We start from the raw sequence: 16,350 nt of genomic DNA, 5'->3' as shown, positions 1-16,350 counted from the left end.
GTCAACTAATGGAAGCGTATGGGATGTGAATTTTACAGAGAGGCTGTTTTCTGAATTATAAAATCCGCAAATTCAAAATCCAAGTGTGGATGACAAAGACATATACTGCAACACTATAAAGAATTCTTTCAGTTTAATCTAATCTTATATCCTCACTTTCCCCACCCCAATGCAGTTCCTTCCACAGACCAAAAAATAATTTTTTTTTTAGACAGCTATCACTTTTTTACCCTCTACTTCAACGTTCCATTATAACATTCTAGCTAGATCGCTGGTGATTTAGAAAGTATACTTGTTCAGAGACTTCTAATTTATTAAGAATATGGTAATGGCTCTGTAATTAAGAGCTATTTATAAACACTGACAAATAACTGAATCCTAAACATTTAAAAGTGAATTTGTACCATTAAATCAAACGAATATATATTGTCGAAGGAAAATGAATTTTCCTAAATGCTAAAGAAAAACACAGGCTGTGTGAACAGAGGTTCTTGGGAAGTGAGTCATGCCTTATAAGCCACTTGGATATTCACAGCATCCTGGTTGGTTTTGCCTGCTAATAATCTACAAAATAATGAGAAAGAGGGGCAAAATCACTCCAGCTGAGAACATGAAGAACAGAACCAACTAGGAGGAAGCCTCTTATTGGTAGAAAGTCGATGGACTTTTTGCCCACCAAAGGAAATGCAACCTTTTGCGGAGGGTGGGGTTGGGGGGGAGGTGCATGGAAATCGGTCGTTTGGTATTTTAGTAAGGATGATGCCATCTTTCCACTTACCTGCTCAAGGAGACGATAAAAGAGATAAAGAGCCAGCTTTGTTTTAGCAGCCTGTACAATTCACATTCCTTTGAATCCAAGGCAAAGATTAGAAGCCGGTCCCCACCCCTATTCCAAGTCCATCCTGAAGTACAAGTGTTTGGTTATGATCTCACCTACCCACACCTGGAGACCTGTCATAGCATGGACATGTCCAAACTATTTCTCGTTCCTCCACCCAACACTCTCTTCATAATACACAAATGCAACAGACAATTTTTTTAAAATGGGGCACCTTCTTAAGGCAACTACTTCCCATCTTTGTAGGTTCCCTTCTATAAAATGTCTCCTCTCTCCAGTTTATTCTGAATTTGGCTTCAGGATTTCTCTTCCTAAATTGCTTGGATGTTTTCAGTGAGGTGAGTGCAATGAAAAATCCTTAGCAGATCCTTTTCCTTAATAAAATTCAAACCCCATAGCAAAGCAATGAAGAGTTCTATGCATCAGTGAATGAACAACCCTTTTAAATTTTTTCTTCTACCATTCTACATTTCTTGAGCGTTTCTGCTTCTTTTACTTACGCTATTTCCTGTACATTTCAATGCTCGTTTTATCTATGGAAATCCTCCTACCTACCCTTTAAGGTTAACTCAGTTTTTCTTTCCAGAAGTCTTCAAATACGCTCCAAAAGTGAATATTTAAACCTGTGGCCCTGTGAATTTGAAGCCAGTTCTCTCTAGGTGCTTCTCCTGTCACCCCCAAATAACCCGGGTACCTTGCCCTCTTCACGTGGCCACTTAGTGAATCTGGTTAACTAAGAGGGAACCCTCCATTTTCTCCCACCAGTGTATAATAAGCTCCTTAAAGCAGATCCTACCAGTCTTCTTTTAATGCCCCAAAGCACATAGAACATTATATATATATAACACAACTTGTGCCCTCAATTCGTCATTGAATAAATCAGGAAATAGGAGCCAAGTTTTGGAGAAACAAACGCCTTTATAGAGCTTTGGACAGGGAGGCAGTACCGTGGTTAAGAGCATGGATGTGGGGGTCTGACAGATCTGGATTTAGATTCACTAGGTTACTTACCAGCTGTGTGTCTTAGGCATTTCCTTTAAAAAAAATGAAGTTTCCCAAACCTATCTACTATGGGGCTTGTGAAAACGGGGTAACACACAAAAATACCTTAACATGTGTGGCATATGCTAAGGAGGTATCTGTTAGGTATCTTTTGTATCCAAAGAAGACTCTACTAAAACAATACTTAAAGACACATTTTAAACAACCACTTCTGTGATCTGGGCGATAGGCAAGTCTTTAGTGGAAGACTAGCCTCTCAAAATCCACTGCTTGAATGTTGACAAGTCCCTTTAACCTCTCTATGCCACTGAAGTTTCCTTATGTCATATATAATGTGGTGACACCATGCTTATCCAACAGAAATACTGAGTAAGATAATGTATGTAAAAGCACTAAATTACTGTAAAAGATTACTTTTATTATATACTTCAACTCAGAAAAAAGCCAAAAGTATTCAACATTTTATTCAATTTCTACCATGTTCTGTGATAGCTTTGAAAATAAATTTTCCCCTTTCATATAATTTTCCTTCCTTTTACTGTTTGTAGAACAGTGTTTGGTTACTCAAGTTCTCAACTTGAAAACCAAATCCAGAATGGTTATATTTTGCTCCCTCTCCTGGCCTAAGAGTGGGATAACACTACCTGAGACTAATAGTTCAAGATCATCTGTTTTCACAGCCTTGACTATGAAGATGAACTAGCATTCCGCATAAAGAGAAAATCCATAGTTTCAGCTCTAGCTTATAGATCTGAGAGAAGCGATTTATGTCTATTTTTTATTTTTAACTAGTTATCATCTTCGGGTTCAAACCTAGAAAATTATTTTTGTGCAAAGGCTAGTTGCCTCTTTTTCAGAATAATTAGAAGATTCTGCTGTTTCTATATTTAATGCTGAAATCCATTGAAAACACCCAAATTTGCAATTTCTTATATTTCCTTTGCAACCGCTAATTTTGCAATTTCCTTCCAAGCTTACAGGATTTTATAAACTAATTTAACTGAATCACTTTTTTGTTTTCAAGGTCTTCGATTATGTATATGAAAACTAATTTATTAAACCTTTGTACACAAAGACGAACATACCTGTATAGCACGCTTATGTGAAGAATGAAGTTATAAAAAAGTAAAAGTGTTATTAAAATTGATGTATGTAAATCACTTACAAAAATACCCCAAATGGGATAAAGCTGCTCATCCCTGATTCTTCTCATTTGGTTGTCGGAGTTGAAATATGAATTTAAAATGGTTAGAATTTTTTCTTTTAAAAAGTGATATATTAAACTTATATACAGGATAATTAGCAAAATGTAGAAAGGGAAAACAATGTACAAAAGACAGATAAAAACCATCACTCTTGACAGACACAATCCAAAAATAGTATAAACCTTAATAAACTATCTCTAAACCAGCTCATACATACAACCCCCCCACCCCATTTTTATTAGTGAGAATAAAATATAGTAAACCAGCAAGCCCAGTCTTTCTGTTCTTTAAAACAGGCCTGACTTTAGGCCACAAAAAAAGCCTCGGATTGATTTTTAAACATGGAAGGGACAAATGGGAAGACAATTTTATCTGTCCATTTAGTACTAGTTACCAGAACACAAAGTTACAGATACTTAAATAGTTCTCGGTACTCTGTCAAGCAGTTATTCAGACGCTTTCTTGCTTTTTTGCTGGTTTCGGGGTGAGTTCTTTAACAAGCTTCTTATCCTGAGGTACATTCCCGTAGATTCTGCCATATTCTCAAATTCAAACGGCATTATCCCGCTTGCAAACTTGCTCATGTCAGGTACCGGGCTATGAATTTTAGTGGCGGCTGATGGACTGGTGTCCACATGAAGGGGCTTCTGGCCGTCTCCATTCCTAATGTCACAGTTTGATATGATGCTGCCATTATCAAGGAGACCGCCTTCAGAGTCTGCCTGCGCAGACTCCTCCTCTTCCTTCTGACAAAGCAATACGGCCTCGGAGTCTGGACTGGAGGGAGGTTCAACTTCCAGTTTCTCTGGACAGGCGTCCAGTACCTCGAGCTCATCGGGCATCTGCTTCTCAGATGTTTTTCCCTCTGGGACAGGGAGGTCTAGCTCATTTGGACAAGGTGAAGAGGCCACCGAATTCCCAGTTAAAGGTGTGTCGACAGGAAGATCGGAATCGCTGTTGACGCTCTCGGCCTGCTCCAGGGCCGCCCATATCCGCCTCTGCTGTTCTTCAAGTTCTTCCAGAGTCAGCGTGTCCTCGTCCATGGCCATAGCCGCCACTCTGGCCTGTGGCGAGTCACTGGGGGTCAACAGTGGGGTGCCCTTGGGGAGTGGAGGTGTGAAGGTGGGCGGAGGAGTCCCCCGGGGTGCAGGGGGAGGAGTCTCGGGGGGCAGTGGCGGCTGGAACTGAAAAGCACCCCTGCTCGGAGAACCATGCAGGCCGTCTGCGTCTGAAATGACAAAGTTAAGAGACTTTAAGTTGTCACAGCACTCCGTTTTACTAACATTTATCACTTGAACTCGGGTGTATGCAGAGATTCGATGGCCAGAAATAACTGGCTTGAGGAGGAAAACTCTGTGGATGGTCACACCAAGAATACTGCCTCCTGCCCTCAAGCCACCTGAAAAGAACACCAGCCGAGAGCCACAGGACCTGCCGGCGTCAGGAACTCTAACCCCTTAGGAAATCCCATTTAGTGCTGTGTGCATCGTTTTAGAGCCAGATGACACAAACAGCAGCATGGAGACACGGAGTCATTGCTATGTCACCCGCTGTGACCGAAGTCAGGGGCCCGCGGAAGATCGCAGTAGGACGCTTGGCTGGAAAGGCAGGCAGGCTGGACTGAGCGTGTGCAAGGCTGGAGGGGACAAAGCTGAGGAGACGAGGCAGGGCCACCCCCTGGCCTGTTTCCCAATTCTGTATCAAGTCTCGACTGCTCGCCTGAACTGTGGGTGCATGTGGCTACCTCGTCACTGATCATCACCACCGATGTGTCCCACAGACACAACAGACCCGACCTGTCCAAAACAAAGGATCTTTTCCTAAAATCTGGACTCTGCTCTCATGTGCTCTTCTCATTAATGGCACCACTATTGGTTTCTGGTTAAAAAATCGCCAAAATTGAAACCTGTTTTATCATCTAAGAGGCCTCCCTTTCCTTCTGCCCCACCCAGGTCCCCATCACTGTCTGCTGTAATCAGCCCTGTAGCGGCAACACGTAATCCTATGGCTCTGTAGTAGGTATCTCTAGGGGCCGCCACATTTATGTTAAGACATTCACACATCTGCAATCCCGGGTGGCAGAGCAGCCACGCAGGGCAGCAGTGCGTCTTAGTAACCTTCCTGCCCTTAGGACCTAGGACAGAGCCTGGAAGATTCAACTGAATAACACAGAATCTTGAAGGCTATGCAAAACCAGTCTGATCTTTACTGTTCAGGCAGTAAGATCTGTAATGAGAATAATACAATGCAATTTAGAGTTTAAGAAATGAGCTCGCTCAGAAGAGCAAAGAATGAATAAGAGCCCACAAGAAAAATATATATAAAAATCAGTTATAAGGTCACCAAGGATGATTGGGTGAAAGAAAGGCCTGAACTAAGAGGCAATTGTTGAGATGTCAGGATTTTGGTAACTGGCTAGAAATGAGGGCTGAGATTCCGGGTGGATGGAGCTGTAGGTGAATGGAATTTCTCAGTCCAGGTAACCACAAAACGCGGTCCAGAGCCTCACCTTATCACGTGGGCTCCGCTGGCGCTGGATTGGTTAATTACATATGAAAAGAGAAAGAGAGAGAACTTGCCCTAGGAGGCAGGTTTCTCAGGCCTCAGCAATCTGTTAACAAGAAATAGAAGAAAAAGCTTCCAGCACAGGGCTAAAAATGCCTGCACGTAAGTGTGTGGATCTAGCAACCAGGGGTGCCAACACCACAAATTCCCAAACTTTGAGAGCTGGCAACTGTGTCTCATATGGTTCAAAACACCAAGCACAGGTGGCTTTTTCCTCCCAGGCACTGTAAGTGCCTAAGACCAAAATTCACTTCTTATGGGGAGATTTCTTCCAACAGAATTGAAGTACACAGGCAGTAGTCAGACAACGGACACCAACTAACGTTCTTGAGAGAGAGAAACCAATATTTTTGCCTTTGCTCAGAAACCTTTGCTCTGGCCTTTGTCAACACTGAGAAGTGCTGGGCTCTGGGAATGTAATTTGGTCTGGGACAAGTGCTTTTGGATTTTAGGGAATAGCCTGTTTTCAAAATTTCCTCGGTATTTTGGCAAAAGCTGCAATAATTCTGTTTCCTATGAACTCTTCGGCCTTGATAAAGGTGAGATTGGACATTAAGGTTAAGGCCGTAGGTGCTAAAAGCCCAGGCTGCAAACACTACCTGGTCACCGAGAACTCTTACGGCTGAGACTAAGCAGAGAAAAAACTTTGAGAAAATGGTTTTGGGGTTTTGATTTTAGACTTTGAAGTCACTCAGGCAAAATAATCAGATTTTGGATTTGAATTCCCTTGGACTTGAAAGGCCTTAGTCTGTGACCTTTAAATTCTCTCTTGGAATTTGAAACTGAGAAGGGGAGTTCACATTCAAATCTGGCGCAATTTATATGCTGGCACCTTACTATTAAAGTGTCTGTATGCATTTTATCTTAAGGCTGCCCTTTAACCTCACTCAGACAGGACCAAAGGAGCTAACATACTGTGGGATGGGAAACAGCCCAGCCTTGGATTCAGAGTAGCCTCGGAGTTTATCCAATTAACCCAGTTTTCTGATCCATTCCAGAGCTGTTTGGAGGCAAAATCTAGACCACTCATCAGTAGTCCCAAAGGAGCAGTGGTTGGTACTGGGGTGGGAGGGGGGGAACCTCCAAAAGGCGGGAGCACAGCTGTCCTGATCCACGATTGATTGATCTGCTGAAAAGGACCGTCAAGAGTCCTGCCTGACCGCAGGCCCCACGGCTCTGCCCAGAGGGCTGAGAGAGCAAAAAGCCGGGAGCGTCGGTGGACAAGGCTCTGTGCCATTCTGCATTTCTAGGTGGACAGACTCTTGACGATCAGGAAGAGATGGGAAGGCTCGGCTTGGCTCTGTTGGGACTGAGCTGCCACAGGGGACACTCTCCACTGCTTGTCTCAGAGCACCGTCTCGCCTTAGGGCCCATCCAGACACAGGACTGCTGGGAGGGGGTGGGTAGGTCTGCCTGACTCAGGGATCCCCCCAACTGACCCATGTGGCCCTCACACCGAGCTGTGTCCTCCAACCCAGCTCTCATCAGTAACAGTGGCGATGCTCTGATCTCCAAGAATAAGACAGAACACTTACTACGTAGCTGGTGCTCATAAAGAGCTACCCCTTTCTTACGGAGCTCAGGAGCATAGGAACTTGTCCTGCCTTCTCGATGACATCGAACCATGAGCAAACCTACCCGAGTCGAGCTCCATGTCGGCAGGCGAGGCTGCCATGCCACGATCCTTCTTCTGCTTCTTAGGACTGCTCGGGCTGGACTGCGACGAAGGCCTCTTGCTGCCAGACCTCGCACTTGGCTAATGGAGGAACCAAACCGAAGTCAAACAGCGTGGACAAAGAATTAGACTTAAGTATGATGTAGAAACCCATCTGGAGCTAAGTCTAGGTAACCAGTGAATGTAGCTACCTTTTTCCTTTTGATTCATCAGAAGACAGAGTGCGTTTTTACAAACTGAGAAGACAGTAAGATTCTAATGAGCTACAAAATCCCACCAAGCTATGCAATAAATTTGTACAAAGGACACCCTGAAGGTCTCTTTACCGCTTGGAAGTTAGAAGTAAGGTAATTGGCAAACACGTCCTTCTGCTGACAGGCCTGCATTGGTATGGACCCAAACATCCTCCATTCCTAATGACGAAAGACAAGGAAAAAATAAGTGTGTATTTTGCACAAAGCGAATGGGATCTCAAATTACATTTCTGCTTCATATGTGACTTTTTCTTTTGGGGGGAATTAATCAAAATAATGGTGCATTAAAGGAAAAAAAAACCACCCAACCCCGCCTACAGAAAAATCAGGACTGAACACTAACGGACTACCTAACAAAGTCACTTGGCCCCCACACGTTCTGCCTATGACAAAATTATAGGCACTGAGGGACTGAGGCAGTAACGCCATGGGCTGTACACACAGCCTGGCTGGCTCTAGTCTCTCTCCCATCATGCACCAGTGCTGCTGGCATGACTGGCCATCGCTCATTTCCCCTAACTCATTTACTCCTGCTGGGTGTTCCGGCTTCGTCTTTCCCTTTCCAAACTAAGCGCTCATCTTTAAGGTTCAACATCACTCGTTTCTCCCTCATCACCAATAGCACATTCAACAGGGATTCTCAATCAGGATCACTTTGGGCTCTTTCTTGTTAAACCCATAGATTCCAGGGACTGAGGCAGTTAAATCTGAGGGAGGGACTGAAGAATGCGCATTTCAGGAAAAAGAACAGCCTACTTAGATTTAAGCAAGGCAAACATTCACTTCCCAGGTAATTCTGTAAAACTTTTACTGTCTCAGAATCATCCCATATTTAACAGAAAAATCATCTATTTGTTTTTATTTTTTAAAAAATCTTTTAAATTTTATAATAGTTTTAGATTTATAGAAGCTAATCATTCTATTTTAGCTCCTTAGGGCATAGAATCAGAAAAAACTGGTGGTTTTTTGCTTTTTCGGATAAATAAAGATTTCACTTAGGATTCTAGTCAACATAAAGAAAATTAAAAAATTAAACACATTAAATAACATTTACTTCTTATGTAATAGAGATTAGTACATAAGCTAACATTTTGAACGAAATACATAATAATGTCATATCTCAGAACAATAAAAGAATATATACTTACATCTGGAATTCCTCTGGGAGTTGATATATTAAATCCTGGATAGTTTACCAATTTCGAGAGATCATAAGTGACACTTTGATTCTGTTGTATTTCTCCAGTTTCTGTTTCCCCATCAGCATCATCTATTACAGACCATCAAAAGGGTTAATATTGCTAGATGACAATTTAAATCCTTCTCCAGACCAAAAGCTGACCTAGAAAGTGCTCGCATTCACGGCAAGAGAATTATTCTGAGAATGGCTTTCATTATAGTATCCCCAAACCATTAGATTAGAATTTTTAAACAGCCGTGGACATTACTTTGATAAAATATTTAAAATCTTGGCAACTTTAGTTCTTCTGTGGGTTGCTTAAAAGTCGACTTTGCACTGATCTTATGACTTGCCGACTGGTCTATTCCAATGCTTTTTTTAATAAGCATTTACATAATGCTTACTGTAGTATTTTCTTTTCTGATAGTGTTTTAAATAGTTTACCAGTAGTATAATTCATGTAATCACGTAACAACCCTAAGAGTTACATAACATTAAAACTGCTTTAGATGAGAGCAGTCTTTGAGGGGTACTTACTTGGGAACTACTTTCAGTTTTGAAAACTACTAAATAAATCATGCATTTTATTCTCCAGTCCTATAATGTCTATATATCTAAGGTAATCATATACATTATAACAAATTTCTCTTTATAAAAGTATTCTGGCTAATAAGCCAAGAAGTAATGAAAGAATGAGAATTCAACCATTTTGCAACCCATCATTAATAAACAGATATAAGCAATGATCACCAATGGCTGATGCCAGCATGATTCACAGGAAATAAACAGAGGGACAGAGGAATAACAACAATATAGTAACGACATAACAACAAAATAAGAGAGATGCATCGGCACAATCTTAAAAATTCTAAAGGACAAAATACGTAGTTTTGTTAAAAACAAGAAAGGAAATCTATAGATTAAAAGAGATGTAAGGCGCTCTCAATTATCCACAACCTTTTGTCTAAAGAATCTCTAATCAAATAAGCTAAAAAGAGGGAGGGAAGGAGGGAGGGAAGGAAGAACTGAGCTAAATACCTCTTTGGGGCTGAGAAGTGATGCTTGGTAAATGTTTAAAAATATTTTTAATTAACTAAGTAAGATATGGAAACACTTTCATTTAAAAAAATTTAAAGCATTAGAGATAAAACTAACATCTTTAGCCCCATCCTCTTTCCCATCTCAGGGATTAGCATGGTTGAGTTTGCTGTATTTTGACTAAGACATTTTAATTTTACAAAAAAATATTTTCTTATTATCTACCACATGCCAGGCACTGCGCTACATGCTAGAGGATATATTGGTGAATAAAAATAGACATGCTTTTAGCAATCATAACCTTACAATCTAGTTGAGAAAAGACAGTACTCAAGTAAAACAGAAATAAGTATATATAAATTGTGACAAAGTATGGAGAACACAAAACAAGGCATGGGATAAAGAGTGGAAGGACAGGTGGGGTGAATGAAGGAGCGACGTATTTAGGTAAGGTGGTCAGGGAAGGCTTCTAGAAGTCTAAACCCTAAAACCTAGATGGCACTTGGAGAGAAAACAGCACTGTTTCATCCATGTGGGTTTATTTCTTTTTTTTAAATTTAAGATCAACGGCATCATAATATGTACACTACCCAGAAACTCGTTCTATATTCAGTATTGCACAGAGGTTTTGCCATGTCCGCCATGCAGATTCACTCCACTGTAAGTATTCCACAGGCCAGATCTACCATGCTTTGTTTAGCCATTCTCCTGTAGGGCCTCAATGTTGTTTTTGATTTTTCACTATCATAGTCAATTATACAAAAATACACATACACGCATTTCCTTGTGCGCAGTTGCGAATATTTTTCAAGAGTAGATACCTACAAGAGGAATTCTAGGTTACAAGAGGGTTTATGTATTCTAAATCACACAGGTCTCCTGGCATTGACATACTCTTCCGTTACCATTACTGAGAAGGATTTAAAGAGCACTAGCTGGAGAGCTGACGCTCTGGCCTCACTAGACCAGTGAGCTGGTCTGCCCAGATAACCATCTGGGAATTCTCAATGAAGTTTTAGTTCCTTCCTTGTAAAACAAAGGAAACCCCATCATGACATTTTTCTGTTAACTGGGAGCATATTTTACAAGCCAGCCATTCCTATCACATTTTATTGTGATTCTTTAATTAAAAAAAAAAAAAAAAAAGATAATACGTATGTTGAGTTATCTAACCCAATCTACTATACCTTTTCCATCGTAGAGCGCGAGCCCCGAATTCTCCAGTTCGGCCTCTTTGAGCCATCCCGGTGGGTATCCTAGCTGGCGCATTCGATATATAAAAGGTGGAAGGCTCTTGTCCGTCACACCCAGTGCATCCTGAAGTTCCTCGCTAAGTCAAAACAGAAAGAAAAAATACTGTATTCTTGTTTGGATGGAAACACACACTGTTCTGATTGTTTTAAAGCAATTCTGTCTTATGTTAACACGGCATGTGGCATGGTGCCTATCAAATACAGAATTAAATTTCCATGACTATTTTCAAGTGAACTGATGTATATTTAGAACCTTGCTAGAGAAAACTTATGTGCTGATAATTAATTACCCTGAAGATAACACAGAATGTTCCAAATACTGGGGAAATACAAATGACATTCTATGAAAAACTGACAAGAGGTACCTAATGACTCCTGGCTTGAATCTTCCAAATCTTTCTTCCACTTCTTCTGCATGGTATCGCTGCTGGAAACTCTGATTGACTGTCTCACCGCAGGCGTCCATGTACTCTTTTCTCTTTTCGCTTATTCGAGCAGCATTTCGAGGCTAAATCGCAGTGCATTTGAAAAGAATGGTATCAAGCACTTTAGAAATACTTCAGAAATTAAATAAATATGAGTACTTTGTTTACGTCAAGCAAACTGAGTCTTTCAGTTTTAATGTATAAGGAATAAGTATAAAAGAGGGTGGATATTTTGGAAAAATAAGCAAGGAAGAAAAGCAGTCACTCTAATTTCTTATTATCTCAGTATTATTATAACATAAAATCAAGTTTCAGAATAAGCTGTCTAAAAATCCACTCTCCTAATGTTTCATTCATCTCAAATACAGAGCACTGTAGTAAATTTTTTAAAAAATCTAATGCCTTAAAATTTAAGTACAAATTTGAAAAGATTTCAAATTCAATGACTACAGGAAAGTTACACAGTAAGTTTCTTCACATCACACAATGCCATAAATACACTGAAAACATTAGATAGCTCTGGTTCAAAGATATTTTTTATATGATAAACATTTACCATTGGGCAATCTTTCATTTGATGTTCTTCAGAACCACAATTGAAACAGTGAGGCTTTGGCCTATTTGGTCAAAAAACAAAGATTTTCATAATGTAAATGAAAATATAATAGCAAGTCAATAAAATTCTGACAGCAAAGTATATCAGAGAGAAGAAAGTGCGTACATCACAGATTACTAAGATCTGCCATGGCTACACTTTCGCCTCCTGTACTTAGTGATTTAAACAAACAGTACTTTTAACCAAGTCTTTTAAACAAGAACCCCAAGCTCCTGACTGACCTGTTACCTCCGAGTTTCATCAGTGGTTAGTAACAAGAACAGAGGCAAACAGATCCCACTTCCAGGCAACAGGGAAAGGGGCAGATGGTTTCGGGACAGCAATCGAACTGACAGCAACAATTAAACCTCTCCACCCACCCAGGCACATCGGGCATGAACCAATGAATTCCAATAAACACGTGATCAATTTAAACATTAGCATATATCTACATATTGAAATTATAGCTTAATCTGTAATTAATAGTGAGCCAGCAATAAAGAATATTAATTTTTCAAGCTAAAAGTTTATGGTTTGGTTAAAAAAAGAAGAAGAAAACAAAAACAGCTCCCCACACAAACCTTTTTGCCTTTACTTGTATTTCTTGCCCTTCTAGAGAAACAATGTGGCTGAAGACTTGCTGGTACCTTTAGTGAATTTTATTAAGGAATAGTTATCATAGTCTGCAAAATGAGTTATCATAGTCTTTAAAATGTTTTTAAAGGTGAACTTAATGGCAAGATGCGTAAGAGATCTTCATTCACTATGTAGGATACTTGGGTATTTCCCATCCTTCGGTAAGCTGAGGATTTTCATTTAGTAGCGGTTGCCCCAATTTATCAAGGCAAAAATTAGTAAAATACAGGACACTTCCTACAACCTGCAGAAAACAAGTCAAAAAATATTGCTATTTAAGCAGAAAAAAAAGACAGTAAATAATGTAAGACTATGAGTAATTGTTTTTACAATTTACTTTTGGATGAAATTATTAGAATAATCACCTCCTTAGTTAAAGGAGCCAGATTTTGATGTGTAAGTAAAAGCTACATCTTTAAATTCCCCTATGCCTCTTAGATCACTGAGTTTTTCCTCTCTTTGGATCACTATCCGCTGCACCCTCTTCAGACTTAAAAACTTGCCAGCGACTCACAATTCCCTCCAACTCCCCATTTCTGCCTCCTTTGCAGCAAGATCCTCAGAAAAGTTGTCTATATTTATTGTTTCCATTTCCTTCCCTCTCAGTCTTGTCTTTTACTTCCTATTTTTGGGGAAAATTTTCATACAGAAAAGTTGAAGAAATGGTACCATGAACACCCACGTACCCGCTATCTAGATTTGAGATTTGTTAATGGACATTTTTGTATGCGCATCTGTCTGCGCGCGCGCGCGCACACACACACACACCACACACACTTACTTTGTACAGAGTCATTTAAACAAAGTCAGTCACCAGCACTATTGTCACAGTCTAAGCCAGTATTTTCTCTTGCTGAGATGACTTCCTACTGGTTTTCCAGCTTCCACACAAAACCAGCTACAGGCAATTTTCACGATACTTCACCCTAAATACTTCAGTATGAGCCTTCTAAGAACATTCTCCTACAAACCACAATCCCACTGTAACACCTGAGGAAATTAATAACGCCTTAATATCACCTATATCGACTCTATATTCAGTTTTCTGCAACTGTCCCCAAAATGATAAGTCTTTTTAGTCTCCTTTAATCTAGCAGGGCCCCACCCATTTTTATTAAAACAATAGTCATTCTCTCCTGAACATCTCTAGTGAGGTCTCTTTCTGTTCCTAACGCTGCACTAAGGTATTTGACAGTGGAGCTTCCCAGTGACTTCTATGCAGCCAAATGCAATGCACAGTTCTCTATCTTCATCTTAACCTATCAGCAACAACTGACGCACCTGATTCCTCCTTCTTCTAGAATCATCTTCTTTTAGCTTCCACGACAGCATCTTCTTGGTTTTCTTCCTACCTTGCTGACCGGTCCTTCTGTCTTCTTTGTTAGGTCCTCCTCTACTCTCCATCTTCCTAAGGCTCAGCCCTTAGTCCTCCTCTTTCACTCGCTAGTTGATTCTAGACCCACAGCATAGAGTATGAGTCACACGCTGACAACCCCCAATGCCCATTTCTGACCGCACCTCCACTTCAACTTTGTACATGAAGCGCCGACCTGACAGCTGTCCCTGAACATGCAGAGCCTCCACTGCCCTACTTCAAACTGCACTGGGTCCCTTCCCCTGTGAGCCTGCCCCTCCCTCCATCTTCCCCATCACACAAAAGGCAGCGACTCAGTTCCAGGTGCTCAGGCCAAAACCCTGAGTCACTCTGACGACTCTCTCATGCTCCTATTCTGTATCCAGTTCATCAACACATTTGATCAGTTCTACTTTCAGAGTACATCTGGGTTCTGACCACTTCTCATCGCCACTGTTATCACCTTAGTCTAAGCTGTCACTTTCTCTCACCAGAGAGGAATACATAAATCCTAACTGGTTTCCAGCTTCCATATGCAACTGGCTACAGACTCTTTGTTCTATAGAGCCAGTTCTTTAAAAAACCAGGTCATAACATGTCACATTTCTGCCTAAGACCATCCAATGGCTCTCATCTCAGAGTAAAATCCAAAGTCCACACTATTGTCTATAAGGCAACATAAGGATTCAAATCATACGCTCTGGAGTCAGAAGGCAGATTCAAATCCTGGCTTTGCCACTTGCTAAGGGGCACCTGGCAAGTTACGTAACTTTCATGTCTATTTCCTCATCTGTAACATGAGATTCATGAGTAATATTTGTAACGAGCTTAGGACAGCACTGGCTGTTTAGCAACACGTTTTGCTTTCGCTTTCGCCTTATGTCTTTCCACTTTCCCCCACTGCCTGGCGTATCTTCACGCGCACTGCAGTAGGGCTCACTCCCTCAATTCCCCCAGGTCCTGGCTCAGAGGGGCTGTCACGAAGTGCTCACTAAACAAACCAACTGCCCCGCGGTTACTCTCTAACTCTTCCCCTGCTTTATTTTTCTTCAGAGCACTGCCTTCCCCACTAGAATGTAATGCAATGAGAATAAGGACTTTGCCTTTTTTCTTCTTCATTGCTACGTCCCTGGAACCTAGAATCATCGCCACTGTTATCACCTTAGTCTAAGCTGTTTTCGACTAGAATCGTCTCTGGTAGAACAGAGCATTTAATATTTATTAGTCTTTATTAAAGAAAAAAATTAACAATTATGCAAAATTCCCAGTTTCCAAGCGGGTGCCACTTTAAGTCCCAGAACCTCAGGTTAGAAGGGAAATGCGAAGTGATCTAGTTCAAATTCAGAAATCCTTCTTTAAAGTGCTTGATGAAATCTCTCTTTATTTGACTGCAGTAACATGGAATTAGCTTTTTAAAAACATGAGAGGTACCATTTATTTCATTTTTCACATCTCTGACAGCAATTCCCGCTTTCAAAAAGTGGAGTTGAAATGTGCCTCTTTGTATTCAATCCAATCACTGGCCCTAGTTCTGCCCCTAGGTACTATACAGAGTGATCTAAAATGATACCTTTGTAAATAACAGCCCCTAATCACATTGGCAGAGATGTGACATGCCTTGTAAATCTTTTCAACAAGATCTGTGAGCTCATCATCCCTGCAGCTCCCTCTTTAAAACTGTGGTATATCACAGTGGAGCACAATACTCCATACACATGAAAATGACTTTTCCTTTAATAGAATCCAGAATTACATCACCTTCAGAAAATTATAAGTTGCAAAATTACACAACTACGTTGCATTGACATTTTTGACATTGCTGAATTTTGCATAAGTACTGAAAGGCTTAATGTAGGTTCATTCCCGTTAAACTTCTATTTTTCATCTATTATTTGAGTCTGGCAACATTTTATATTTCCTATCTGCCATTTGTTATATTAACTATTTATCCTTCTCAGCTTCGAACATCTATAAATTCAACAAGTATGCTTTCTATATCTTCACCCAGGTTCTTGAAAATAAATACAAAGAGGTCAGTCAGGACAAAAATAAAGTCCTCTAGACAATGTCTATTGTGCCTCAGGTCACAATAAAATCGTTATTAAAAAGCCAACTATAATATGTAGAGTCTACATTGTTGTTTATAACAAATGTAATAAAAGAATGTGTGATCATTTGATATCATATAACTATTCCACGGTATCGTTTAAACGCTGCCCAATTGACATAGGATAGGAAACAGGTATCTGCAGAATTCTAAAGCTAAAATGTCCAAACTTACACTAAAAGCTTCCTTGTTGTTTTTAATGGCACAGGATTCTTCTACTTTA

At 40.4% G+C, this 16,350-nt stretch overlaps 1 protein-coding gene across 2 annotated transcripts in view; it reads right to left on the bottom strand.

The window, feature by feature from the left end:
• Positions 1–2,867: 2,867 nt before the first annotated feature.
• Positions 2,868–16,350, bottom strand: part of LOC105289374 (zinc finger CCHC domain-containing protein 8) — a 19,075-nt gene continuing 5,592 nt past the window's right edge. The window contains exons 1-10 of one of the 2 annotated variants that reach the window (XM_023528188.1): positions 16,302–16,344; positions 12,807–12,910; positions 12,612–12,677; positions 11,992–12,052; positions 11,376–11,518; positions 10,945–11,087; positions 8,688–8,809; positions 7,612–7,698; positions 7,249–7,366; positions 2,868–4,273 (exon numbers count right to left, since the gene is read on the bottom strand). In XM_023528188.1, coding sequence (XP_023383956.1) covers positions 3,492–4,273; positions 7,249–7,366; positions 7,612–7,698; positions 8,688–8,809; positions 10,945–11,087; positions 11,376–11,518; positions 11,992–12,009 — 1,413 coding nt within the window. In that variant the 5' untranslated portion in view covers positions 12,010–12,052; positions 12,612–12,677; positions 12,807–12,910; positions 16,302–16,344 and the 3' untranslated portion in view covers positions 2,868–3,491. Of the gene's footprint in view, positions 4,274–7,248; positions 7,367–7,611; positions 7,699–8,687; positions 8,810–10,944; positions 11,088–11,375; positions 11,519–11,991; positions 12,053–12,611; positions 12,678–12,806; positions 12,911–16,301; positions 16,345–16,350 lie in introns of those variants that run through there. The other variant, XM_023528187.1, reaches the window with a different exon arrangement.

Source organism: Pteropus vampyrus, unplaced genomic scaffold, assembly GCF_000151845.1.
Source record: "Pteropus vampyrus isolate Shadow unplaced genomic scaffold, Pvam_2.0 Scaffold23, whole genome shotgun sequence".
Classification (NCBI taxonomy): domain Eukaryota; kingdom Metazoa; phylum Chordata; class Mammalia; order Chiroptera; family Pteropodidae; genus Pteropus; species Pteropus vampyrus.
This window is presented reverse-complemented; position numbering and strand designations above follow the sequence as displayed.